The sequence below is a fragment of the Propithecus coquereli genome, unplaced genomic scaffold (genome assembly GCF_000956105.1).
Source record: "Propithecus coquereli isolate 6110/MARCELLA unplaced genomic scaffold, Pcoq_1.0 Scaffold193, whole genome shotgun sequence".
Classification (NCBI taxonomy): domain Eukaryota; kingdom Metazoa; phylum Chordata; class Mammalia; order Primates; family Indriidae; genus Propithecus; species Propithecus coquereli.
Window position 1 is genome coordinate 651,062 of NW_012144190.1, and position 25,462 is coordinate 676,523.

The 25,462-nt window shown below is 61.5% G+C and overlaps 5 protein-coding genes across 5 annotated transcripts; 2 read left to right on the plus strand and 3 right to left on the minus strand.

The window, feature by feature from the left end:
* Positions 1-1,176: 1,176 nt before the first annotated feature.
* On the minus strand, positions 1,177-5,277 carry FAM71E2 (family with sequence similarity 71, member E2). Its single transcript, XM_012642998.1, is given in 9 exon segments — positions 1,177-1,207; positions 1,445-3,189; positions 3,452-3,528; positions 3,624-3,676; positions 3,770-3,873; positions 3,957-4,026; positions 4,429-4,722; positions 4,799-4,953; positions 5,128-5,277. Coding segments are annotated over 9 exon segments (2,679 nt in total).
* Positions 5,278-6,736: 1,459 nt separating this feature from the next.
* On the minus strand, positions 6,737-10,524 carry IL11 (interleukin 11). The gene is made up of 5 exons (XM_012643182.1): positions 10,363-10,524; positions 9,048-9,220; positions 8,763-8,849; positions 8,482-8,643; positions 6,737-7,353 (listed from the first exon to the last, which is right to left on the minus strand). The coding sequence occupies exons 1-5, from the start codon at positions 10,367-10,369 to the stop codon at positions 7,183-7,185; spliced, it is 600 nt and encodes a 199-aa protein (XP_012498636.1). The 5' UTR covers positions 10,370-10,524; the 3' UTR covers positions 6,737-7,182.
* Positions 10,525-14,801: 4,277 nt separating this feature from the next.
* Positions 14,802-16,296, plus strand: TMEM190 (transmembrane protein 190). The gene is made up of 5 exons (XM_012643183.1): positions 14,802-14,877; positions 14,963-14,998; positions 15,677-15,802; positions 15,888-15,972; positions 16,056-16,296. Exons 1-5 carry the CDS (start codon positions 14,814-14,816, stop codon positions 16,294-16,296), a joined length of 552 nt encoding a protein of 183 aa, XP_012498637.1. The 5' UTR covers positions 14,802-14,813.
* Positions 16,297-17,280: 984 nt separating this feature from the next.
* TMEM238 (transmembrane protein 238) lies at positions 17,281-20,027 on the minus strand. Its single transcript, XM_012643184.1, has 2 exons — positions 19,496-20,027; positions 17,281-17,398 (listed from the first exon to the last, which is right to left on the minus strand). The coding sequence occupies exon 1, from the start codon at positions 20,025-20,027 to the stop codon at positions 19,503-19,505; it is 525 nt and encodes a 174-aa protein (XP_012498638.1). The 3' UTR covers positions 17,281-17,398; positions 19,496-19,502.
* A 1,560-nt stretch (positions 20,028-21,587) lies between these two features.
* On the plus strand, positions 21,588-24,423 carry RPL28 (ribosomal protein L28). The gene is made up of 5 exons (XM_012643185.1): positions 21,588-21,630; positions 21,973-22,061; positions 22,172-22,295; positions 23,986-24,104; positions 24,287-24,423. Exons 2-5 carry the CDS (start codon positions 21,981-21,983, stop codon positions 24,374-24,376), a joined length of 414 nt encoding a protein of 137 aa, XP_012498639.1. The 5' UTR covers positions 21,588-21,630; positions 21,973-21,980; the 3' UTR covers positions 24,377-24,423.
* The last annotated feature ends 1,039 nt before the right edge of the window (positions 24,424-25,462 follow it).

Here is a 25,462-nt window from a genome sequence, read left to right on the forward strand (position 1 = left end):
TGTTGTGCAACCACCACCTCGGTCTAGTTCCAGGACGTTTCCGTCACCCTCAAAAGAAACCCCCATCCCATTAGCAGTTACCACCACCAATCCACTTTCTGTCTCTACGGATCTGCCTAAGCCGTGGAACCCTGTGCCACGTGGCCTGCTGTGCGTGGCCACTTTCACTGGGCATGTTTGCAAGGCTCACCCGTGTTGCAGCCGGGCGATTCCCCTCTCTCTCTGCTCTTCAGCCTGCTCCAATAAGGTCCTCATCCCCCCAGTGTCACCCCTCGCTGACAAATCCAGAGGTCCCACCCCAGCACGCACCTTTCCTCACCCAGTCGTGGCATCTGACACAGTCGGAATCCCCGGCTCCTGCTGCTCTGCCCACTCTCTCACTTGGGCTCCTCTTTTCCTAAATACCTTGGACCTTTGCTCTTCTCTGTCTCCACTCACTCGCTGGGGAACTCCTCCAACCTCACAGGTTGAAGTAACCCGTCCACACGCCGGCGACTCCCCAGATGGCTTCCCCTGACCTCCGCACTCACCTATCCGGCTGCCTAACTTGCAATTCCCTGGACATCTCAGAATCCAGATGCTCAAAAGGGAATTCCTGAGCTTCTCCTGGAAACCTCCTCCACCGCACTCCTGCTGCACCCTCCGGGTCTCTGGGCCCCAGTTCCTCCCAGCATCGGCAATGCCAGCCTTTCTCTCGCACCACATGCCCAACCTGTGAAGCGATCTGCTGGCTCATGCTTCTAAGTTGCTCCAGAGCCCACCTGTCCCCATCATCTTCTACCTGGATTAGTGCTATGGCCTCCTCTGGGCTCTCCTAGCTCCCGCCCTTGTCCCCTCTGCATTCTCTATGCTCCCACCAGAGAGCCCTTTCAAACACAAATTGGTTCCCGCCACTGTCCTGCCCCAAACCCTCCAGCTCCCTCAGAGTCATAGCCAAAGTCCTTAAAACTGTCTGCAAAGTCCAACATGATGGGTGCCCCTGTCACTCCTCTGACTGCAATTCTCTGGGATCCCCTGGAGCTCACTCTTGGTCCAGCACATTGGGCACACACCTGCCTCAGGGACTTTGCAGTGGCTATTCCTTCTGCAGGGATGCTTTCCCCCCACATGTCCTCGTGGCTTCCACCCCCCTCCTTCAGATCTTTAAACCAATGTTCCCAGCTCAATAAGGCCTTCCTAGACCACCTGTGCTGCGGTGGGGGCTGTCCTGTGCATTGTAGGACGTTTAGCAGCATCGCTGGTCTCTATCCACTAGACACACACACCCCACCACCTCCACGCCCATTGTTGGACGCTATTTCCCTGCTGCCTAGAGCAATGCCTGGCACGTAGTCGACACTCACTATATATCAAATGCATGAATAAAAGTGAAACCAGGGAATGATGGTCTCTGCCTTGCAGATAACAGAGCTGACAGTAAATGCTCCCTGCTAAACCCAAATACCTGGGTGGAGGATTGAAGATGGGGGATTCCTCCTTTATCTTCTCTACCTGGATGGCTGTGTCCCTCGTATTCTCAATTTCTACTAGCGTGGGCAAGATAATCTTCGAGAATGACCCCACCATGGCCAGGGGGCGCTGGTTTGGCACCGTCATGGGCTCTTGAGATGTCCTCGTGGGCTGCTGGAGCACCCTGGCGGTGGCCTCCATCCTTGAGATGGGGGTCTCCACGAGGGGTGATGGTGGTAAGTCCTCCCACCGAGAGGCGGGCAGGGGGATGGGCACCTGGGAGATACTTTCCATCTTCGGACTGCCAGAGGTGGCCTTAGAGTGGAGGGGTACCTTGGAAGGCCTCGCTCTGTCCCAGGGTGGCTCCTTCATCTCTGTCCATTGCTGTTTGTTCTCTTTCATCCAGGTGTGTGACTCTGGCCACTCCGTCACCATCACCGGCGGCCCCTCCAGCCGGTTGGAGCTGAAGGGCGTTGAGCCCATTGTAGGCGTGGCAGAGGTGTGGGAGGTCACCGAGAGCCAGGAGGGAAGTGAGACCAAAGCGGCTCTCAAGCGCTTCTCCTTGGAGTTGGCCATGATCATCATTTTGGCAAGAGCGAGCCCCTCCACCGAGAAGGGTCTGCTGTGCTCCTCGGGAGGGCCCTCGATGGCCAGCTCCTGCGTCTTGACCCACCTCCTCTGCTGTACCACCTCCTTGGACCTCCCGCCAGGCAGGTCCAGGGACATCTCCTCCTTCGCCCGGCACATCCTGTCCTCTGACTTCCCCCAGCCCCTCAAGCCCTCCAGGGTCATCTCCCGGGTTTTGCTGATCATGATGTCCTCAGACTCCTTTTTGGTCGTGGTGAAGGGCAACTCCAGGGACTTCGTCTGGGTCCTCATCTCCACCACATCTGTCTGCTTGGTGCCCACCATCACTGCTGGCTCTGGCTTCCCTTCAGTCTTGCTTCTCTGGAGCGTGTCCCTATCAGGAAGTCCTGTTGGCAACAGGTCAAAATTGGCAGGGGCGTTACCCCATGAGGTGGACGAGCCACGTGCCATCTGATGTTGGGTAGGTGAGGTCGGAGCCTTCTGGGAGTCGCCAGGGAGAAATAGAGACACAGCCTTCTGGGAAATAGCAGGTGCGGATGGGGCCTTCCGAGGAACAGCTGATACAGGTGGGGCCCTCCGAGATGGAGCAGGTATGGCTGGGGGGTTCCAAGGGACAGCTGATACACGTGGGGCCTTCCGGATTGGACCAGGCATGGTGAAGGCCTTCTGGGATGGCCCAGGTACGGCCAGGGCTTTCCAAGTGCTGGATTCAAGGGCTTCCTGGGGTGGAGCACGGAGCGCTGGGGCCTTCCGGGATGGAGCAGGTACAGCCGGGATCTTCTGAGACTGGTCAACAATGAATGGGGCCTTGCAAGATTGGACAGGGACACATGGGGCCCTCTGGGAGGGGGGTGGCCCCCGCCCCTGTGGGGAGCCTGTAGGCCTAGGCTTTTCGCTGGCTCTGGGAAAGGAGGAGTAGGGTGCGGACAGGTATGCAGGGGGAGGGTAGGGAGCCACGCTGAAGGAGGTGGAGGACAAAGTGCTGGATTCAAGGTCCATGAGATCTTGGATGTGGTACCGCCACAGGTACGGGTCCAAGTGATCGTAGGAGCACGGAAAGAAGAAATCAGGGCTGTCCTCCGTGATACAGTGTGAAGGGGTCTCAAGCAAACGTCTCTGGCCTGTGGCCTCACCCGAGTCAGATGTGCCAGCCTGTAGGTGGATGGATGTCAGGGCTGGGGGCGACCCCAGACCCAGGGGTCTGGCCCCCACCCCCCCTCCTCCCTCAGACCCAGGGGACCTGGCGCTCATCCCCTCCTCCCTCAGACCCAGGGGTCCGGAACCCCGTCCCTCCTCCCTCAGATCCAGGGGTCTAGAACCCGGGCCCCCTCCTCCCTCAGACCCAGGGATCCAGTTCCAAATCTTTCCCCTATAAGACCCAGAGCCCGGCCATGGCCCCTAGTATGTAGCTGGCCTTTGCAGAGGACCGCGTCTGGTTGGCGGTGCTGGAGACAATGCTGAAGATGGTCCGGATGGTGACGCTGGCCTTCTCTGGGTGGAGAGCAAGCAGGCTGAGCCCTGCTGGGAAAGGCCTGGCGCCATGGCAAGCGCCACACATGGTGGCAGGGGGAGGGGGCTGATCTTACCAGAAGCGTGGATTTGGGTGTAAGAGCTATCCGGGCAGGTGTCTGGGTGGGACCTGAAGGAGCAACATTGTGCGACTTTGGTGGCATCCGGGGCAGGGTCCCCATCCTTCTCCCAAGCCCCACGGGCAACAAGACCCCTTGCCCACTTCTTTTCTTTGGATTTCTTCCCAACGTCAGCATGTTCCAGCTGCGAGCAGATGAGTGGCACAGAGTCACCCACGGCCTGACACCTGAATCTGCGCTTGGGGGCCTGGCGGTGAGGTGAGGAAGGGACAGTCAGAGAAGGGGCAGCCGTCGGGCCCCAGACCACCAGGCCCGCCCCAGCCAGCTCACCGCGGCCTTCTTTTGTCTGTGAGCTGCCAGCATCTTATAAGGAAAGGAAGGCTGGGCAACCGTGACTGGGAAGAGAAGGGGAGAGACCCCAGTTAGGAATCCCGAGCAGAGGACGCAAGGACAGGCCCCAAGGAGCACATGAAGGGCTCTGCCAGGGGAGAGGGGGAAGAGCCCAGGTGCTGGAGAACCCGAGGCCCAGCGGAGGACTGAGGACGGCAGGGCCCGCTCACCTGTGCGTTCCCAAAAGGACGGGACCTGTGGAGAGAGAAGGGGAGTCGGGAGGTCCAGCCCTCCTTCTTTCCACATTTCCATGAGCTACTCAGCCAGCAGTCTATGTCCCCAGGCCCCAGTCCCCAGCCCCTTCTTCCTCAGACCCAGGGGTCCCGTCCCCAGCCCCATTCCCCCAGGGACCCTGGACTTTGGGCTGTTGGTGCCATTTCCCTCTGGAATCTAGATGGTGGGTTCCTAGGGCTGCTGCCCTGGGGGTCTGTGGAGTTAGGGTCCCACCTGGAGGTGCCAGGTGGAGGCAGGCGGTTCGGCCAGGGGCACATCCAGGCGGGGTGTGTGCATGGCCCTGGGGGCCCAGGTGGTTGCAGGCTCCCGAAGCAGGTTGATGAGGCGGATCCAACGGTCAAACAGGAAGCCCACCTCGCTGTCGGGGGCCTCCAGCTCCAGGTAGTAGTAGCGGCCGGTGACCAGGCGCAGCTTCAGGCGCCAGGTGAAAAGGTCGTGGACATAGAGGTGGACGAGGTCCAGCGGGATCATCCTGGGGAGGCGGGGGAGGGGACTGCTAGAGCAGGGGGCCGCAGAGGGGCAGGCCGGGGATGGGGACAGGAAGGCACCTGGTCAGGACGAGGCCTGCACCCTCCCTGCCCTCGGGGGGCTGGGCGATCAGCAAGATGTCTGGCAGCATCAGGCCTGGCAGGGAGGCGGCCACACCCATGGTCAGCCGGTTGATTCCGTGATGCACATACACGGGCCCCCCGCGATTTGTCACCTGGGGCAGCCAGGGAGAGGGGCTGGGACTACGCCTTCCTCCAACACACTTCTGGCACCCCCAGCCCGAACCCCCAGCTGTGGAGGCCCAGATCCCCGTCCCTCTCAAAGTCCCCCAAGCCAGGTGGTCTCACTCCCCTCCTGCCCCTCTCAGCCCCCAGGGTGCCTGGGGGACCTGGACAAAGTTACTCTCGAACATGGGCAGCGGGCGGAGGGGCAAGTACTCGCCCTTCTGGAGGGTCTTCTGCAGCTCCCCCAGAATGGGGACCCACTTTGGGGGACCCTGGGGTGGCTGGAGGCGCCTGATGTTCTGAAGGCGGTTCATGGTGGCTGCAGAAGTGGCAGGCGGGGCATTGACTAAGGGACCTGGGAGCCAGGTGCACAGCCCGCCCTGCCCCAGCCCACTGGCTTTGGCCCCTCGGGCTTCTCGGGTGCCGGGAGCTCAGCGGTTACAGAGAGCAGAGCTGCCCCAGGGTGGGCAGGCTCCGGCCTGGGCCATGGCCCTGCGGGGGGGTGGACAGCTCTGGCCTGGGGGAGGGGCCTTCGGTGGAGGGGCTTTGTGACCTCATCAGATCCACAGGGCCCTCTTCCCAGGAACTCTTCAGGCCTCGGGGCCCCCTTCTCTGGGGATAAAGCCTGGAATCTTGAGGGCTGAGGCGAGTGAATCAGAACCCCAGCCCCAGGCTGGGCACCCCCAACCCTAGACCCAAACTGGTGACAGCACATGTCCCCCCAGGGGAGTCTCTCTGCATTGTCATAAAAGGACAATTACCAAAGTGTTTGCATTATAGTCCCAACTCTGATGCTGACCCTTCCTTAGACCCTGGGTAAGACACAAACCCTTCCCAAGCCTCAGTTTCCCCACATGTAATGTGTGTGTGCCCAGGTCCATGGCTCCTGAGCACTGAGGTGCAAAGAAAGGGACTTGAGGTTCGGAACGAGCCAGACCTAGAGCAGGACTGCGGCGCCCTCTCTGCTGAGTCGTGGGACCTGGACAACGGAACCCCTCACGCCTGTGAAGCCTCAGTTTCCCTCACCTGAAAACGGCGTATTCGAGGGGCCGGGAGAATCGTCTAAGGAGCCCGCACGCAGAGCACGGCCCAGAGCGGGGGCTCAATCCACGGTCATTCTCATGCCCTCCGGAGGGCTTTTTTGGGGGTAAGGGGAAGGTTGGTATATGTCATTCTAAAAATAGTGTTTATTATTAAATGTGTCATGCAAAATACAGTCATGGCAGAAATTCCAAAAAATACAGACAAGCACAAACAATAAGTCACCCACAATCCCACCTCTCGCTTTTGACCCTGCCAAGACAGTCATTGTCAACATTTTGTTGTATTTCCCTCTGGGATTTTTTTTTAATCCATAGATATATATAAAGAGAAATGCGAAACAGGGATCCCTCAGTGGTTTTGAAGCCTGCTGTCTCACGTCCCACACACCTGCCCGGCTGCTCTCCCGTGGCCTCCCTGTCAGCACTGGCTGGTGTTCCATCACGCGGTGCGCCATATGTTGTGTAACGATCCCCCAGCGTTGGACATCTAGGTTGTTTCCAGTTTGCTATTGTGAACATTGCCATAATGAACGACCTTGAGCTTGCAGGTCAGTGACCTTCTGGAACCTTCCATTAAATATTTTTTGAGGACCTATGAAGTGCTGGGTACCAGGTGAGGCTCAGACTCTGCCTTCACAGAGCTCTCTGGACAACTGCCCAGTCTCCCCTCCCCTGCCTGCCCCAGAGACCCCAGCGTCCAGCCCCAGCCTTTAGAGAAATCACCCCTAAGTGGATCTGTGTGACAAATTTAATTCCCCATTCTCTGTCTCACAAAGATTTCTCACATTTTTGTACAAAAACCCAGGCTTCCCTCATCCCTCCCTTCCCACCCCAACACAAAAAGTAACTGTTTAATAAATAATATATACGTTCCTGCCCGGGCCAGAGGGTGGGAGCCAGGAAGGCACTGCGGACAGACTTCTCTAGAGCCACGCACCCGGGGTCCCAGCTGCCTCCTCCTCAGGGTCCCGGGAGTCCCCCTGCCTCCCACACCCCACTGCTTAAATAAATAAGTATAAATAGAGCACAGATGCCCCCCCCAGGTCTCACAGAAGGACTGTATCTGACTAGGGGGAGAAAATGGGGGGTAGCACCTGGCTGCTGCGCCCCCAGTCCCGAAATAAATAAATAAATAAGATCTGGCTTCGAAGGACGATGGTGGCTTTGGATCCGGGGTCACAGCCGAGTCTTCAGCAGCAGCAGCCCCCGCACGGCCCAGTCCAGTGTCAGGTGCAGTCCCCCCAGGATGGCGTGGGCGGCCCTGACACCTCCCCAGGCGGAGGCAGGTGGGGCCAGCGGGGGCGCTGGTGGGTCTGGGGGCACCTGGGGCAGGGCCAGGCGGGACATCTGTCGGGAGAGTTCAGAAGGTCAGCAGCAGGTGGAGGGTGCAGTGGGGGTCCAGGGAAGGGATATTGGAGGCTCAGCTGAATTGGGGTGGGGGAAGTCCGGGCTGTATATTTGCAGAGTCTCTGGGTAGGGCATGAGGTGTCTGCAGGGAGCTCTCCAGGGTCTTGGGTTCACAAAATTGAGGCTGGAGTCAAAAGGTTGCTGAAGTCAGGGTAGGCTTCTAGGACCAGGTTTGGGGGTGGGGGGTGAGGTCAGTGTAGGCAGGGCTGGGATCCTGGTTCCAGGAGAGGCCTGGAATCTTGGAGCAAGGGTTTTAGGGACAGCTGGAGTATGTGGGCTCAGGTCTAGGGTCAGGCCCAGGATTTCAGGGCTGGGGTCTTAGATCTGGGGTCTCTAGGATCAAGTTCAGGTGAGGGCTGGGATCTCAGAGCTAGAAGTTGGAATTTGAGATCTAAGTTCATTGGGGTCAGGCCCAGGAACTGGGGTCTGAAGTCTTCTGGTCTCAGGGTCTTGGGCCTGGGGTTTTGGAAATCAGGGTCTTGGGATCTTACAGGTTCATGTTTAGGATCTGAGGTTTCGGGGGTTAAGATATGGGGAGTGGGCCTCAGGGCTCAGGGTCTGAGATCTTAGGGTCTAGGTTCTTAATGTCTGGGGTGTGTAGAGCTAGGGTCTCAAGGCTGGCTTTGGTTCATGATCTTACATCTTTGGGTCTGGGTCTTTGAGGTGTCAGGATCTGAGGGCCAGGGTCTGGGGTCTGAGAGTCTGGAGGTTCATGGTTTTTGGCGTCTTGGGGCCAGAGCCTCCAAATCTTGGGGTGAGTGTTTGGATTCTCAAGTTTTAGGGGTTCAAAGGCTGGGGGTCTTGGGTCTCAGGGGCTGCAATTCTGGGCCCAAGAGATCATGGGCTATGGAGTCTCAGGGTTTTGGGTGAGGGTTTGGAATTTCTGGGCAGGATTTGGGGACCTGGGACCTGGGGCCTCAGGGCCACCCTGGAGACACACGGTTAGGGTCTCAGAGCAAGGCTATTGCAGTTGGTCCTGGGGTGTTAAGTCCTGGAGTCCCGGGATTCAAAGTCTCAGGGTCTCAGGGATCAGGGTTTGGGGGATCAGGCGTGAGAGTCAGGACATACCAGGAGCTGCAGCCGCCGCAGTAGCCGGTCCAGCCGGGCCTGCAGGGCGCCCAGCTCGGGCTCCAAGGTCTTCAGGGAAGGGCCACCTGTTCGGCGCAGCCACTGCACGTGCCGCAGGTAGGAGAGCAGGTCAGCTCGCAGTCTTGTCAGCACACCAGGGAGCTGGGGATGGAGCAGGGGTGTCAGGGAACAGCTGGCCAGACCCGCTCTGGCCCCCACACTCCCTGCCCCCTTCACTGCCTGAGCCCCACCTCTGCTCCACCCCACTCCCCTGCCCTTACCTGCAGGGCTCCCAGCGCGCCTGCACTCATGGCCAGGGTGGGTAGAGAATCCAGGTTGTGATCCCCTTCGGCTGGGAACTTGTCCCTCTGGTGGGAAAAAGCTGTGAGGGGACCCTCCACCCAGCCTTGGGGCTCCTCCGACCCCCGCCTCAGGCCCCAAACTCCTCCTTCCCCTGACTGCCACCCCCAGAGCCCAGAAGCCCTCTAGGCGGCTCGCCCCAAGAGCCCTCTCGGCGGCTCTCCATCCCTGTCATCCTGTCCTGGCCCGGGCCCAGTCTCTCCTACCAGCTGTGCGGCCAGCTGCCGGGTGTCCGCCAGGAGGGAGCGGGTCAGGAGGACGGTGCTGTCCAGCTCGGCCCGAGGGTCTGGGGAAGCTCGAGGAGGGCCAGGAGGTGGCCCAGGGGCAACAGCTCTGTCTGGCCACAGGCTCAGTACGACCAGGACCAAGCGGCAAACACCTGGGGGGGAGGGGCGGAGGAGGCGGAGAGCTCAGGCTGGCGCTGGACCCCCGGGTCGGAGGGAGGAGGGGCCGGAGGTCTTAAGTCCCCGGGTGGAGCGCCCGGAGGCAGGTCGCAGAGCCGGGGCGGGCTTCCCTCTCCCTCCCCGGCTCTGGCTGCCCCGCCCGTCGGAGCAGACGCGGCCCGGGGCGGGTAGACTGGCCGGGCGTCTCCCGTCCGCCCCCGGACGCCGGAATCTGGGCCCCGGGGCGGGGCGTGAGGGGGGAGGCACAGGCCAGAACCTGCCCCCTCCCCGGGCCTCGGGAGCCCGCGCTGGACTGGGAGCAGGGGAGGGAGCCCAAGACCGGCACCGAGACCCGGACACGCCGAGCCTCTCGGGGAGACCCCACGGCGCCCCCTCCCAGGAGCCGCGGAAAGCGGCCGCGGTGCCGGGACGGCCGCAGCACACCTGGGCGGGGAGCGAGGAGCCGGCGGCGCCGGGCGGGACGGGCGAGGGGCGCGGGCGGCGAGGCGCTGGGGCTCCCCGCAGCCCCCCCGCCACGCCCCCCCGCCCGTCAGCCAATCAGCGCCCCCGGGCCGCCCGCGCCGCAGCACACCTCCAGCCCGCCCCCTGGTCGGGTCCCGCCGGGCCCGTCCTCCCGCCCCTCCCCGGCCGTCCGGCCTGCTGTCCGTCCACCCGCATCTGTCTGGCTCTCCCAGCTTTCTGTCCACGCCCCGTCCCTCTGCCTCCCGCGGCCGGACCGCGTTCCCGGGCTTGCTCTCTTCTTCTCCGACTCTGCCTCAGTTTCCCTCCCGGGAGCCTCTCTGTCAGGGTCCCTGGGTGTCTGCGGCTCCGGGTCCCCGCGGACTCCCTGGGGGCCCCGAGCCATTTGGGAAAAACTCCAGCATCTGTCCCTCGGTCCCTGTCTGTGAATCCCCCTGGCTCTCTCGTCGCGGGGCCCTGTCTGGCCTGTCCCTTGCTTTCGTCTGTGTCTCTGCGTCCCTCTCTGCCCCTCTCTGCCCATCTCCTGCTTTCTCTGAATCGCCCTTTCTCCCCACGGCGCGCTCTCCTCTGTCCCTGTCTGCGGCTCAGCGGTGTCTCCCCAACTTCGCTCCCTCCCTCCCTCCCTCTCCCCTCCACCCATGAGCTTGAACCAACTTACAGTTCATGTCCCCACAGGGCCAGGGGTTCCCCAGGGCAGAGGGCAGGGAGCCGGGGGGCCTTTAACCCTTCCCTGTCCGCTGCCAGGGGGAGCCCCGGGGGTCAGCTGGGCCGCGGCCTGGGGAGGGGAGGCATGTGCCGGGAGCAGCAGGGCCGCGGCAGTGAGGGAGTGTGTACGCCTGGGGGTTATATAGGGGCCGGGGCGGCGGCGGGGGGCAGGCGGCAGGGGAGGGCGGCCTGACACATCCTGACTCACCCTCCCTGCCTGCCTTTTCCATTCACACGGAGCCGCTGCTCTCAGGACTCGCGCGGCGCTCAGAGGAGGGCACGGAAGGAAAAGTTGGAAAAGTTGAAAAGGGAAAGGGGGGGTGGTCGGAGAGGGTCTGGTGAGGTCATTGGCGTCCCCTCCCTCCACCTCCACGGCTGGAGCAGACACACATGGCTCCGGAGCTGGGGCCCGACTGTGGGTGGGGGTCCGACTGGACCCGGACAGGCAGAGAGATGGGGAGCAGGAGAAGGGAGAGGCCAGGCCAGGGCACCGGGACAGGGGCCTGGGGAGATGGATGCGCAAGGGAGAGAGGCTCCAAAGGACAGTGGGGGCGTGGGGGGGAGGACGACACCGGAGACAGGGAGACAGAGACACAGGGAGATGGGGACACTGAGACAGGAGCCAGGCAGACAGCCCAGAGAAGCAGAGAGGGCCAGAGACAGAAGGGAGAGGCTCTGGGAGCCAGAGATCAGAGAGTGACATGAAGACAGCAGGAGGGACTTGCAGAGACCCAGAGAGGAGAGGGACGGGACACCAAGCAGGCAGCGGAGGAAATGCACAGAGATGTGGGGCAGAGCCACCAGGACGGAGAGGTTCCCCAGGGACAGAGACAGAGAGACAGAGACGTTGGAGATGCTGGCGACTCAGCATTGGGGGCAGAGAGAGGGGAAGCCTCTCTCAGAGAGACAGGGAGAGACATGATGGTGGGAGAGAACCAGAGACGGCGACAGGACCAAGAGAAAGAGGCGTGGAGACACTCTGTAGAGGTGCAAACTCAGACGTGTGACTGCCCCTCCATGCCTCAGTTGGCTCATCTGTGAAATGGGGACAGTGAGAGCCCCCCATGCCCCCAAACCCCAGGATGAGGATGAAGTGAGCTCATTGACATAAAGCACAAAGTCAGCACTCAATCACTGTTAACCAGCGTTTTTCTCCCGTTAATTTTTATTAACACATCTGGGAGACAAAGAAAAAGATGTAGCCTTTGGCGGAGATGGGGAGGTTGGGGCAGAGGCGGAGCTGGTGAGCAGGAGAGATGGAGTGAGGATGGGGGGCATGGCCAGGGGGCAATGCCACTCGGGGAGACAGAAGCAGGAGAGGTGGTCCGGTAGGAGAGGGGCACCCAGGCACTCAGTGGGTGAGCATAATAGAACAGGGGAGGGACAGGGACACAACCTAAGTTCCCAAGTGTCCCCCCCAGGATGTAGATGGCAGAGGAGGACAGGATTGGACATTGGACGGAGAGCACAAAGAGGTAGAAGGACCTCCCGAGTTCTCCCTGCAGACCCCCTGCCAGCCTTGGAGGCTGCGCTGAGCTGGCAGGGGGCTCTGGGGGTGAATGGCAGCTGGAGGCCTCCCCCTCCCCATCCACTACTCCTGGAGGGGCGTCTGCTCAGGTCCCCAAGGAGGTGAGGTCACAGCCCCCCCATGGTGGGACATGACCTCATCGCCTCAGGTAAGAGCCCTCTCTCTGCCTCTTTGGTCTGTCTTAGCCACCCCTTCCAGGGGCCCCCCAGCCCTGGCTCCCGCTGGGACCCAGGCCTCTGACCACTGGGTCTCCGCCCCTCAGGGGGCCTGTTTCCGGCTGAGTCAGCGTGGGGGGCCCGAGGCTGCGTCAGTGAGGGGAGAGCTGACGTAGCCCCCCCCAGACCGGCAGGGCCAGCCAAGGTGACTCAGGCCACCAGCTTAGGGGATGGACTAGCCTGAGGGGATGGGGGACTGGCCTGGGGCCAGCCCGGGAGCAACAACAGGGATCTGGGAATGCCAGCGCCTTCCACCTACAGGGACCCAGGGGTCCGGGCCCCCAGCCCCTCCTCTCTTGGACCAAGGTGTCCAGGCCCTAAATCCTAGTTGGAGAAAGATGAAGGAGAATCTTGTGGCCCTTCTGCACTCTGGGGAGTGCTCTGTGTGGGGGAGGTCATAATTAGGGACAATTCAGGGGTCCCAGTTTCTTGTCCTGGCTGGGCCCTTACCCTGGGGGTTGTGGGGTCAGACTTCATCCCCCCCAGTGTGGCTGCAGGAGCAGAGGCAGATGGGGTGGCAGGAGGGCAGGGAATTGCTCTGGACTCCTGGGTCTTCCCCAGGCCAGTGGGGGGGGGACACCTGGCTGGGCGACTTCTGCAGAAACAAGGGGTGAGAGAGAGGAGAGAGAGAGAGGTGAAGACAGGAAGAGAGAACCAGAACCCAGAGGCAGGGTTGGGAAATCCCAAGAAATGACAGAAGACAACAGAGACAAACAGAAACAGACAGGAGCACAGAGACCCAGAGGGACGAGAAGGCAGTGACGCCAAGAACGGTGGAAGCACGAGGCCAGCTCAGAGACTGGGAGCCAGGCTGCCAGAAGCTCCTGGGGGAGATGCCGCTGAGCCGTGGGGGGCAGGGAGTCCCTGTGCATGTGCTGGCCCCGGGGGAAGCCGGGCTGGCAGGGTGTGAGGTCAGCAGGTCCGAGGCTGTGTGTGTCCGTCTGTCTGTCCCTGGGGGGTCCTGTCTGGCCTCTGGGGGGTGACGGGGCAGTCCAGCCACAGAAGCAGCCCAAACCTGTCATTAGCGGTGAGGGCTGTGACGGCGGGGGCCCCCAAGTCCCAAGCCGTGGTCCAAGGCAATCCGGCCCCGCCCCCCCACCCCCTCCTTGATCCCTGAGGAATCCCGGGAATTGGGAAGTGGGACCAGATGATGTTGACACAGGAAACGGTCAGCAGCTGCCCAGCCTCAGCCCCACAACCCCTCTGACCCCCACCCCCGGCCCCCTGCCGAGCCCCCTCTGACCTGTGTCATCTCTGACGAAGGCAGCCCAGGGCCCACTCAGCACACACCAGGATGTTTACAGGAGAGCTGGGTAAGACAGGGAGTCAGCCTGCCGGGCTTACTGGGAATGGGGTCTGGCTCCCGGATTGTCCCCGCTCAGACCAGGGGTCCAGGCCCCCAGCCCCTCCTCCCTCAGACCCTAGGGTCCCCCCAGCCCCTCCTCCCTCAGACTGTGGGATCCCCCAGCCCCTCCTCCCTCAGACCCAGGGGTCCCTCCAGCCTCTCCTCCCCCAGACCTAGAAGTCCCCCAGCCCTTCCTCCCTCAGACCCAAGTGTCCCCCCAGCCCTTCCTCCCCTAGACCCAGGGGTCCCCCCAGCCCCTCCTCCTCGGACCCAGGAGTTGACCCTCCAATTCCCAGGCTTCCTCTAATTCAGGTGTCAGGGCTCCCCACCTCCTTGTCCCTCAGACTCAGGAGTTGTAGCCCAAATAGAGAGTGGCGCAGGGAAGAGGAGATTCCCTCCTCGCTGTGCTGCAAAGCTGAGTGGGTGTCGAGACTGGGTGAACCAGGAATCGTGGTCCCACCAGCCTCCAGTCTGGCTTCCTCCTCTTGGAAGCCAAGTCTCTCCGCAGCCACTGGGGGAGAGCAAAATGGAGGCTGGATGATCCCCCTTTCCCCCACCCACAGGACTCCCTCCCCAGCCCCCAGTCTCCGGCCACCAGGCAGGCTGGGAACTGAGACCTCCTCACTTAGGAGTGCCCTCCACATTTCCTCCAATCTCAGCAGGAACTCAGTAGAGAGAAGGTGGCCCGAGTGGAAGAGCCACTCTGAGGACCCCTTGGAACCAGGGGACCCGCCTGAGGCTCTGGCCCCTGGCTCCAGCCCCATGGTCTCATCCCCCTCCCGGGTCTCCTGGTTGCTAGGGGGACCTTCCCTAACAATGGGGCTCAGTGAGGCCTTCTGTCCCTCAAGACCCCCCCCTCCTGGTTGCTAAGAGGAAAGACTCCCTAGCAACAGGGTTTCTTGAGCCTTTGGGTCACTGGAGTGACCTTCTCAGGCACCAGATTACTAAGGAAAGGGATTCCCCAGCCAGAAGGTCTCCCACATCCCCACCCCCAGGGTTCCCTGGGTGACAAGAAGATGCCCCAGACCCCCAGGCCCTTCTGGACTTCTCTTTCCCACCCAAGTTGCTAAGGAGGCTCTTCTAAGCCTGAGACCCCACCCCACCCTGCCTCTTCCGCTTGGTCCCTAAAGAATCGATTCCCTTGAGCAGGGCATGGCCAGGCCAGTGTGAGCCCCCTCCCTCCCCATAGCTAAGGGGACTCCCTAGCAACAGAATTCAGAATCTTGGGGGCCAGGTGGGCGGGGCTCACCTGGTTGCTGGGGTGATGTCCTTCTAGGACTCTTCCCTCAGAGGCCCCAGGGGTCTGGGGAGGCGACATGGTGGGCTCTGGGATCCCAGCTTTGGGCTTGGGCCTGCTCCTGCTGCTGCAGGGCTCAGTAGGTGAGGGGGCTGAGAAGGTGGGGAGCTGAGCAGGGGCCTCCTCGGCCTCCACACAGCCCCCAACACCAGCCCTTTTCTCTCACAGATGGGAACGGAATCCAGGGATTCTTCTATCCATGGAGTGAGCAGTGGCTGAAACCTTGGGTCCCCCGGGGAGGCGAAGCCCAGATTAGACCCCTGGGTCTGCGGGAGGAGGGGCTGGGGGAGACCCCTGGGTCTGCGGGAGGAGGGGCTGGGGAAGACCCCTGGTTCTGAGAGAGGAGGGGCTGGAGGGGACCCCTGATTCTGAGGGAGGACAGACTGGGGGGATCCCTGGGTCTGAGGAGCTGGGGGTCCCCCTGGGTCTGAGGGAGGAGGGGCTGGGGGGATCCCTGGTTCTGAGGGAGGAGGGGCTGGGTGACCCTCTGGGTCTGAGGGAGGAGGGGCTGGAGGGGACCCCCAGGTCTGAAGGAGGACGGCCTGGGGGTCCCTGTGGGTCTGAGGGAGGAGGGGCTGTGGGAGACCCCCGGGTCTGAGGGAGGAGGGGCTGTGGGAGACCCCCGGGTCTGAGGGAGGAGGGGCTGTGGGGGTCCCTGTGGGTCTGAGGGAGGAGAGGCTGTGGGGGACTCCCGGGTCTGAGGGAGGAGGGGCTGTGGGGGACCCCCGGGTCTGAGGGAGGAGGGCCAGAGTCCTGGAGTCCTGGGTCCTGCACAGAACAAACACTAGGCAGGTAGCCCCTTAGCCTGGCCTTGGGACCCTCGTGTCTGAGGTCTTTGGGGCCAGGCTCTGTGATGAAGCCAACCACTCATGGTGTCCCCAGGTTGTGAAGGTGACGTGTGGGACAGGGAGAGCTGTGGCGGTCAGGCGGCAATCGAGAACCCCAACCTCTGCCTGCGTCTACGATGCTGCTACCGAGATGGGGTCTGCTACCACCAGCGTCCGGATGGTGAGAGCCCCAAAGCCTGGGTCCCTGGGACGGACCTGGGTCAGGTGGCTGGGCCCCCTGGGTCTTAACTTCCCCCTTTGTGCAGAAAATATGCGAAGGAAGCACATGTGGGCCCTGGGCTGGACTTGCGGCGGCCTCCTCTTCCTGATCTGCAGCATCTGCCTGTTCTGGCAAGTGGGGCTGGGGCTTGAGGGTGCCGGCACCCCGCGAGGAACAGGCGGGAGGCCCGGCTGAGTGTGTCCCTCCCTGCCAGGTGGGCCAAGCGCCGGGACATGCTGCACTTGCCACCCTTCTTGTCGGGTAAATGCAACGTGTCGAGGACGGCCTCACTGCTCTCTAAGGACCGAGCGACAACGAGTAACAAGAAGACCGCATCCATGGCCAGCGTGCCGGCCTCCCTGCCTGCGGAGGGGGCAGAAGCCTCGGGGGGCACCGAGGGGGAGGGGACGACAGAAGGGGGCGAGGAAACGGAGGGTGGGGAAGATGAAGATTAGGGGGATCCCTGGGGGATCCCTCAATACAGAGATAGCCTATAGACGCGTGGTCTCTTTTCTGAGCGCCGTGGGGAGCAGGACGCTCAATGCACACCTGGGGCAGGGGTCCGGGCGTGTGTGCCCTAGGGGGCCTTGGGGGACCCAGGCTGAGCAGGGGTGCTAGGCTGTGGCCATGGGGATGTGAGCTGAGGGGGGCTCTGGAATGAGAGGTGGGAGGTTAGTGGGGAGAATTTGAGCTAAGGAGGACCGGGCTGAGTCGGGGGGGAATCCGGCTGAGTGGGGGTCCTAGGCTGCGGGGGCCCTGGACTGAGGGGGAGGTGGCTGCTCGAGTGAGGAGTGTCTGAAACAAGTGAGTGGGGGGATGTGGAGGGAGGCCGGGCGGCCGGGGGTGCTTGACTAGGGCAGGGGGAGGTGGCGTGCCATGGCCTGGAAATGTGTCCTCAGCCGTCTTCCCGCAGGGAGCGCCCCACTCACCATGTGCCCCATGGCCGAACGTGGCAGGCCGTGGGCCTCCCGCCCCCAGCGGAGGACGTTGGCTCTCAGAAGCCCCACGGCCAGCTGAAACTTTCTCAGAAGACCAAGACTCATCCCACCCAACCCCCCTCACCTGTCTCCTTGCAAGTGACAGACCTGCGCCAAGCCACCCTCCATAAGTGTTCCCCCAATAAATATCTTGCAAGTCCAATTTGCCCCCGTGTCCGTGCTTCTCGGAGGACCCAGGGAGGCCTGGGCAGAGGGAGGGTGGGTGGAGCGGGTGGGTCTGGGCCTGAGGTCCTCACTCCCACCCCGCCCTGTTCCCCTCCGGGAAGGGCCAACAAGCAGCTGGGCTCCCACATCCCCAGTGGCTTCAGGTCCCCCCAGGGCATGGGCAGCCTCACTTTGGGTGCGGCCAGGCCCACCTGGGCTCTGGGTCCTAGAAGGAAGCAAGCAACCTTCCCCCCACCCCAGCACTGTCCCTCTCCCAGACACACATGCAGTGCTGTGAGGCAGAGCTGTTTATCCCACTGAGATAGAGGGGGGACAGGTAGCATCCTGGTGGCAGTGCTGTAGGGGACAGTTGCACATCTCAGTCCAGTCCTGACAGGTGGGGCCGTGGGGTCATCTGCAGGAGGGAGGGTTGGGTTAGTGACTGCTCAGCACCCCCCATCCCTGTGCTCCTGGGCCCACCACCTGGTGGCCTGGGGGGCAGGGGCAGGGAGCTGCTTCCTCCTGCCTGCTCCCCTCGTGCCCTGACTCACACGCTTGCTCCCTCGCTCCTTCCTGCCTGCATCCCCCGTTTGCTGCAGAGCCCCAGCATGTGTGCATGTGTGCATACGCGTGTGCACGGGTATGCGTGCCGTCAACTCTTCGCAGCCCATGGGTACAAGACGGGGAATGTGAGACAGGGGGAGGCAGAGAGTAAGAGATGCAGAAAAAAAGGCAGGGGAACAAAGAGAAAAAGAGACCTGGGGAGATACCTCGGTAGACAGAGACAAAGAGACTAAGAGAGACAGGGAGACAGGCTACTCAACTCATGCTGGTCTCAGAGGGAGAGGGGAGCTACTACAGCTGGAACCTATGGGTCCCTCTGCTAAAATTCAAGTTCTCTGTCCTTCATGTGCCGGAAGCGCTGCACCCTCCCCAGTAAGGAGGAAGCCCGAGTTCGAACAGGCCCATTGTCCTTGTAAAAGAGGTCTGCATTTGAGTCAGCCTGGTCTGGGTGTCCAGCAGGTGGTTCCAGGAGTAGAGGCCCACCCAGCTGTGTTAGGCTTTTGGGCAGTGTGAAGAATTTTCAAGGGCAATTTTAACCACAGGTGGTTATTTTTGCATCATATGTCAAATTTTGCGTTAGCTCATGCTTCACACGTGCACACAGTTGTTCATCTTTTCTTAAACCAGTTTCCTCATCTGAACCACAGAACATAGGATATGATCAGGGTGACTATTTTCTCAGTTCTCACAAAGAATAATATATAATGAGTATCGTCCTGGATGCACAGGGCAAAAAGCTAATTCATTACCTACAGAGAATGTCTTAGAACAGCAGGGCTTAATTCTTGTAAGAAATCCCCATTTGGGAAACTGATTCAGTCACCCATCCATCCATTGTTCCACCCATCCGTCCATCCATCAACAAACCCATTCATCCACTAATCCACCTACCTATCATCCCAAATCCTCCAACCACTCATCCACCCATCTACACAACTACCAATCCAACCACATCCATTCATCAACTAACCCATTCACCAATCCACCACCCACCCACTCATCCACCCATCCACATCTATCCATTAAACAACCCATCCATCCACCCATCCACCCATCTATTCATCCATCCATCCATGCATCCATCCATTCATCCATCCTCCCACCTAGCTACCTAACCATCAACCTTTCCTGAGTTCACACTTTTTGCTGGGCAATGCTAGGTACAAAGACACCACACACCCAGGTCTAGGTGGGAGAGGAAATTCCAACACAGGCAGACACAGCGCCGGGTCACACAAGCAGCAATAGGGGTAGCAGATAACATGAAGACCCAAAGAAGGGCAGAGAAAGTGAGTCGGGTCTTAAAGAACACAGGAGAAGTTTGCCGGGTGGGGTGGGGACAGCAGGGCACGCCTGGTGCGGAGAAGGCTGCCTGCGAGTGTGTTTAGGAAAGGGGACAGAGGTCGAGGAGAGGGAAAGGGGAGTGAAGGAGCGGTTATGTTACTTCTCCTGCCTCAGTTGGCCCCCTCACTCTTTCCCGTCAGGAGAATCCTCCACCTACGTGCCATGTGGCCTTGGGCAAGGGTGGCACCATTCTGGGCCTCGGTTTCCTCCACTGTGCAATTGGGATGGTAACAGCAGTGACCTCAGAGACCGGGTTACACCCGAGAGGATTAAAAGCGTCCTGGTGCACCTGGAGGCTGGGGCGAGGGAGGCATCTCCAAGGCGGGGGCGGGGGCGCTGTGATTCCCCCCAATCCCACGCGCAACTTTTCTCCAGGGGCAGGGTCTCATTGTTACCCCAAGTCTGCGCCTGTGCCCGCCGTCTGTGCGGCTCCGTGCCTCTGGGTCTCTGCTAGCTCTGCCAGACTTTCTCCCGTCCCGCCTCCACCCCATTCCGTGTCTCCGCCTCCCCAGTGCAGCCCTCCCTATCTCTCTCCCTTTCCATCCATCGCTCGGTCTGTCTCTGCCCCTCTCCCGCTGCCGCCACGGCCCCGCCCGCCCCTCACCTCGGGCTCACTCGCTGCCCGCGCCCGCCGCCCCGGGCCCGGCCTCGAGCGTGGCGAGCTGCAGGCGCACGCGGCGGGAGCCGGGCGGCGGGGGCGCGCGGGTGGCTCGGCGCGCTCCCCGGGAGCCGGGCGGCGGGCGCCGGCCGGCGGCGGCGGGCGCCGACCAGCGGCGGGACAGCTTGCGCGCGAGGCGGGCGAGCGCCGAGGGCCGCAGGCCGTAGTCGCGCTCGAGCTCCTGGCGCGAGATCTCGATGTTGCCGGTGTACCAGAGGATCCAGCCGAGCAGGCTCAGGAAGACGAGCAGCGCGCCCGAGTAGATGAGCAGGTCGCCGAAGTCGCGGCCGCGCACCTGCAGCTGCGCGAACACGCCGGTCAGCAGCGCCGCCATGCCCGCCACGTCCAGCGCCACCGCCAGCAGCAGCGCCATCCGGCAGCGGCCCAGGCCAGCCGCGGGCGCGAGTGCGGCCGCCGGCGCGGACGGGGCACCGGACGGGGGCCCCTGCAAGGTGCACACCGCGGGCGCCGCCGCCATGGCCTGCACCGCCGCCGGCTCCGGGAGAGCGTTCTGGGTGCGGCCGGGGCGGGGTCAGGAGTCGGGGCCAGGTGTGCCCAGCGCCAGCCGGGTCACCTGAGCTGGGCTGGGCGCGGACGGGCCGGCTGGGGGCTCCCTGGCGGCGGTTTCTGTGCAGGGCAGACGCCGGCGCTGGGACCAGCCCAGGGCCTGTGCCACCCAAGGGGGTAACACATGGTCAAAATCCAGGGCACTTTGACTGTGGCAGCGTAGGACATCGTGGGAGCCCGGGCGTTGTTTGTACTCGGTGCCAGCTTCCCGAGGCCTCCGACGTAGAAACAAACCCAGACCAGGCCCCCAGACCCCAGGGAGCTCTGGGACCCAGAGAATCAGGGTGCTCTGAAGGGGGATGCGTGAGGCTCTGCAGGAGCCGAGAGTTTCTTCCATTCAACGTGTGTCTTCTGGGGCCTCCCTTGTGTCCGGACTCATAGACAATGAACCCAAGGGCGCAACGACGGATCCGACTCGCAGGAGCTCCCGACACCACTGTCGGACCCACAGTGCTCTAATGGAGGCGGCGGGCAAACCCGACTGTCAGGACTCAGGTACAGGCCAGACGAGGGCCCGCGCTCAGGGGCTCCCAGGTGTGATCCCCGGCCCCGGCGCAGTCACTCCTTTCGTTCAGGGGGCCTCTCGGAGGCCTCCCGGGCGCCAGACCGCTGGTGGAGCTGAGGACACAGAGAGCATCGGCCCAGGCTCCTGCTCCTCGAGGATGCCCCTGACAACAGAAAATAAACTTTCAGGGAGTTTAGTGGGTGCGACAGCTCACACGGAGGCGGGAGGGCAGCCAGGCACAGGGAACAGGCTGGGAACCAAGAGCTGCCACATGCAAATCTCCCTTGCTCCAAACAACCCGCCCTTGGAGGGTATCCACGCTCTCCTGGTAGTCTGCGAGAAGGTTCCGTCTGGGCTCTCCCCATGCTCTGAACAGTATAAGAGTTCAAGAAAACCCTGGGGAGAGCCAACTGCACGGAGGTGACGGGATTAGCCGAAGGATTCCGAACGTGCCCGGATGGAGACCGAGTGTTTCCGAACAGACCCGAACTGGGCATGAGCGAATAGGAGAAGGTGGCCAGCCCTCCAAAAAGGGTTTGCGGAGAGTTCCGAAAATGCCCACACGGGCTTCGGTGCCCTCATAGGGCATAGCCGAAGGCTTATGAAGAAAGCCGGAAACACCCAAAGGCCCTAGGGCTTAAATAGTTCACGCGTTGACACGTTCATTCATAAAAGAAATGTTTATTGAGCGCCCGCTATGTGCCAAGCACTGGGTGAGCAATACCGGAGAGAGGTCGCTGAGAGCCACGGTGAAACCCAGCCGTGGACGGCGCCGTTGCATGGCTCCCAGCCCGCCCTCGGTTCTCTAGCCGAAGAGTTCCGAAGATTCCCGAGCGGCACGCGACGGCTCGGCGGAAATAGCCGAACACCAATGAGCCTCCTCAGAGGCGGAGACGCGCGACTCCAGGCGCGTTCCCGGAGAGGAAGCGGAAATGCGTGTGAGGTATTAAAGGCATCGCCCCGCCCTCTCCCTGCCTCTTTCCGTGTCCGGCCGCCGCAGCGAGGGGAGGTGAGCGTGCGCCTCCCGTCCGCCCCGCGCGGCCGCCATCTCGCGTCCCCGACCGTTCTCGGTGCCCCCTGCCCTCCTTCTCTGTTGAAACCCAAGAGTCCTTGGCGGCCTTCCAACCCCGCGCCTGAAGTTGTGGGTTCTCACGTTGTCCCCCTCCCCAGATCCCTTGCAGTGAGTCTCGGCAGCCTGAGAAAGTTGTAGGTCGCCGTCTCCCCGAGGGCTGCTCCCATTTGCCCAGGTTTCCAGTCTCTCTCTCTCTCTCTCTGCTCCCGAGCGGGCCGCGGCCCGGCGCCGGCCTGCTGCTCCGCCTGCCCCCGCCTTTCACGTGCCGTTTCCCCGCAGCCGCCGCCATGTCCGCGCATCTGCAGTGGATGGTCGTGCGGAACTGCTCCAGCTTCCTGATCAAGAGGAATAAGCAGACCTACAGCACCGTGAGTGGGCCCGGACGCCTGGCTCCCCGACTCTCCTCTGGGTCAGAGGGAGGGGTCTGCGCGTATCTCGGGGTCCCCTCTTCACGATCCCCTGTGCCGTCTCCCTCCAGGAGCCCAATAACCTGAAGGCCCGCAACTCCTTCCGCTACAACGGGCTGATTCACCGCAAGACGGTGGGCGTGGAGCCGGCAGCCGATGGCAAAGGTGTCGTGGTGGTCATGAAGCGGAGATCCGGTGAGGCTTTGTCCTGGCTTGGCCCAGACGGCAGGCCCCTTTCGGGCAGCGAGCTGGGGCCTTTGCGCTGTCGGGCAGGAGTAATTCTGTCATTGAGTCGAGCATCCCTGGCGTTGCGCCGACTTGCCGGCTGTGTGAGTCGGGCACGTGTTTAGCCTGTTCCCTCACCTGTAAAGTGGAGAGGTGAGGAAGAACCTGGACTTGGCAGTGGCTGTGAGGCCTGGATCACAGGGCTGCACGATTGTATGTGCTCAGATTAAATCCTCAAAACAACTCGGGTGGGGGTGGATGGCTTCATCTCCCAGGTGAAAAAATTGAGGTATAACAGGGCCAGGGCCCTCTGCCATACGTTGGAGGTGACAGGCTGGGTTGAAAGTATCAGTTTCACCCCTATTCTGCCTGCGTGGGCTCAGAAGAGATCTGGAGGACCCCACCCCCATAAACTGGGCACGATCAGGTACAGGCCTTTTAGGGTCCCCCTGAGTGTCTTGTGAAGACGAAGGGGTGGCAGGGGTCTCTAGCACAGGAGCCTGTGTCCGCATTTGTTCTCCACTAGGGTTTTTTTTTTTTTAAAGAGTGAGTTTTTCTTGGCTTCTTGATTGGGGCTGGCCTCTGTCCTGGTTCAGAGCTGAACACCCTTCTATTCAGTGGCAGCAACAGCCCCAGCCTGTGACCTCAGTGACTGCTTCCCACAGGGAGCAGCTGGGTGCTTGCCCAGACTTCTGAGGACCCCCTTGTGGAGGGTTAGGTTTTAAAGCTTTCCTCTCTGGGGTTGCTGAACACACGGGTGGCTTTTCCTAGGCTTAAGGAATTGGATTGGCATGAGGGGGAAATACGAGCTCTGCTCTGGGGTCAAGCAGCATTTCCACAGAGCTATTTAACCGCTGCCGTGGTGATGGCCCGGGCTTCCCATTGCCAGGAGCACAGGGCTCTGGCCAGACCTGATCAGATCCTGACTGAGGCGACAGGCTTCTGGCACAAAAAAAGGGTGTTTTCATGGCGGACACCACTGGGCGAGTGTCAGGGAGTTGCTTGCTTTTGATCCAGGGCAGTGGGGTCCAGACTTTGCCCTTGTCCCAGGGCTCTTCATACCTGGCCTCCCTGCATCACCTCGCTGTCAGTTGCTGACTCTGCCCCAGCTCTGTTCAAGATTGTTCCAGAGGGGTGGTTTGGGCCTTGGGAGGGAGAGGAGAGCAGAGCTGCAGAGCTGCAGACCTGGTCGGTGTGGGTGGGTCCAAGCACCCACCTCACCTACTCCCTGGAATGTCCACATTCAAAACAGCAGCTCTGCTATACGTGTGTGACAAAAGACACACACACCTGTAGTCTCAGCACTTTGGGAGGCTTGAGGCCAGGAGTCCCAGACCAGCCTGGGTAGCATAGTGAGACTGGATCTCTTAGGAAAAAAAAACACAAGGTAAATACACAGGGCTGTCGGGAAAATATCTGGCCGTTGTCAACATGTAATTTTCACGTTACATACTATAACCCTGGTATGTAGGTACCCAGGACAGGGCCATCTCCCGCCCTGGCCCAGAAGGCTAAGGGCTAGTTGGGGGCGGTGGCCTGCGCAGGATCACCCCACTGGCCCAGAGTGCTCAGGTCCTTGGAGTAAGGTCGTGTCCTCACACCCAAGAGGTGCACCAAAGGCCCAGACAGACTGACCCCAGGACCTTGCCCTCCCCTCCAGGCCAGCGGAAGCCTGCCACCTCCTACGTGCGGACCACCATCAACAAGAACGCCCGGGCCACCCTCAGCAGCATCCGGCACATGATCCGCAAGAACAAGTACCGCCCGGATCTGCGCATGGTGAGTGGTCTTGGGGCTCCTGGTCTAGGGCTGCAGGTGAGCCATGGAAGTGGGGGGGGCTATGGCTGGGGGCTGGCTGAGGGCCACACCCCAAGACAGCCGCCCCTGTGTGGGCCCGGGAGGCTGGCAGGTGGGGCGGCTGGTGGAGTGGGTGCACTGAACCCGTGCTGCCTTCCCCCCAGGCTGCCATCCGCAGGGCCAGCGCCATCCTGCGCAGCCAGAAGCCTGTTATGGTGAAGAGGAAGCGCACGCGCCACACCAAGAGCTCCTGAGCCCCTTCCCCTCACCCAGCAATAAAGAGTCAGCTGACTTATTCTCAGCCACCACGACTGCGTGTCCTTTTGTGGGGTGGCCTAAGGAATCCCAAGCAGACCCTCAGGGTGGGGCCTCCATTCGGAGAAGGAGAGGCATTTGCAGCCCAACAGGGCACAGGCTGAGGGGTGGTGGGCCCCTGGTGCTATGGCAGGTTTGTGGACCCTGGGGGAGCAGGGAGTGAAGCGGAGAACACCTTCACACCCTGGGGGCGGACAGGGCCATCAGGGAGGCAGCTGATGCAGCTCCAGCTTCGAGGTGGGCAGCTGAGGCCGAGAGGATAAATCGACTCCCACCTCTAGTGGCCCCTGAGGAGGGCAGTGGCAGCCCCAGACTTACAGCAGGCAGGCATCACCAACGGCCCGAAAGCCCACACTCATCTTCTCGAGGCTGGCTTTTGTCATTCAGGTCTCAGCTCAGGGTCTCCTCAGAGAGGTCTTCCTGGACACCCTTGTCCAGAGTAGCTTCTCCCTGGTTGCCCTGCTCTCTCCTTTCCCTGTTGGTTCCTAGTGTTTGTGATAGTCTGAGGTGGCCACAGGCACAGACTCTGGGCCTGGGCTGTCTGGCTTCTGCCTCTGGCTCAGCTACTAGCTGTGTGGCCTTGGGCAAGTTAGTGGGCCTCTGCCTCTGACGTTAGAATGAAGTAGGTGGGCTGGGTGGGGTGGCTCACGCTTACAATGCTGGCATTTGGGGAGGCAGGAGGATCCTTGAGGCCAGGAATTTGAGACCAGCCTGGGCAACATAGCAAGACCTCATCTCTTAAAACTTAGCTAGGCGAAGTGGCTTTCACCTGCAGTCCCAGCTATTCGGGAGGCTAAGGCTGGATCACTTGTTGCAGTGAGCTATGATGACACCACTGCACTCCAGCCCGCACAACAGCGAAACCCTGTGTCAAAGGTAAAAATAATGAAGTGGGTTAAAGAACGCAGAGGGCGGAGAACAGGTCCTGGCAAACTGTTAGTGTAAAACAAGCGCTGTGAGGAGCGGGGCCTCGTCCGTTTATGACATTCAGGTGCGTGTGCTGGTGGAGTGGCCGTAACTCATCC

Coding starts and splice junctions, on each gene's coding strand:
- IL11 (XM_012643182.1), bottom strand. Junction 8,644..8,762: donor GCGCGCTGGGAGCCCTGCAG/GTAAGGGCAGGG, acceptor CTCCATCCCCAG/CTCCCTGGTGTGCTGACAAG. Junction 7,354..8,481: donor TGCGGCGGCTGCAGCTCCTG/GTATGTCCTGAC, acceptor CTCTCCCGACAG/ATGTCCCGCCTGGCCCTGCC.
- TMEM190 (XM_012643183.1), top strand. CDS start 14,814: ATGGTGGGCTCTGGGATCCCAGCTTTGGGCTTGGGCCTGCTCCTGCTG. Junction 14,878..14,962: donor GCTGCTGCAGGGCTCAGTAG/GTGAGGGGGCTG, acceptor TTTCTCTCACAG/ATGGGAACGGAATCCAGGGA. Junction 14,999..15,676: donor GGGATTCTTCTATCCATGGA/GTGAGCAGTGGC, acceptor TGGTGTCCCCAG/GTTGTGAAGGTGACGTGTGG.
- TMEM238 (XM_012643184.1), bottom strand. CDS start 20,027: ATGGCGGCGGCGCCCGCGGTGTGCACCTTGCAGGGGCCCCCGTCCGGT.
- RPL28 (XM_012643185.1), top strand. CDS start 21,981: ATGTCCGCGCATCTGCAGTGGATGGTCGTGCGGAACTGCTCCAGCTTC. Junction 22,296..23,985: donor GGTCATGAAGCGGAGATCCG/GTGAGGCTTTGT, acceptor CCTCCCCTCCAG/GCCAGCGGAAGCCTGCCACC. Junction 24,105..24,286: donor ACCGCCCGGATCTGCGCATG/GTGAGTGGTCTT, acceptor CCTTCCCCCCAG/GCTGCCATCCGCAGGGCCAG.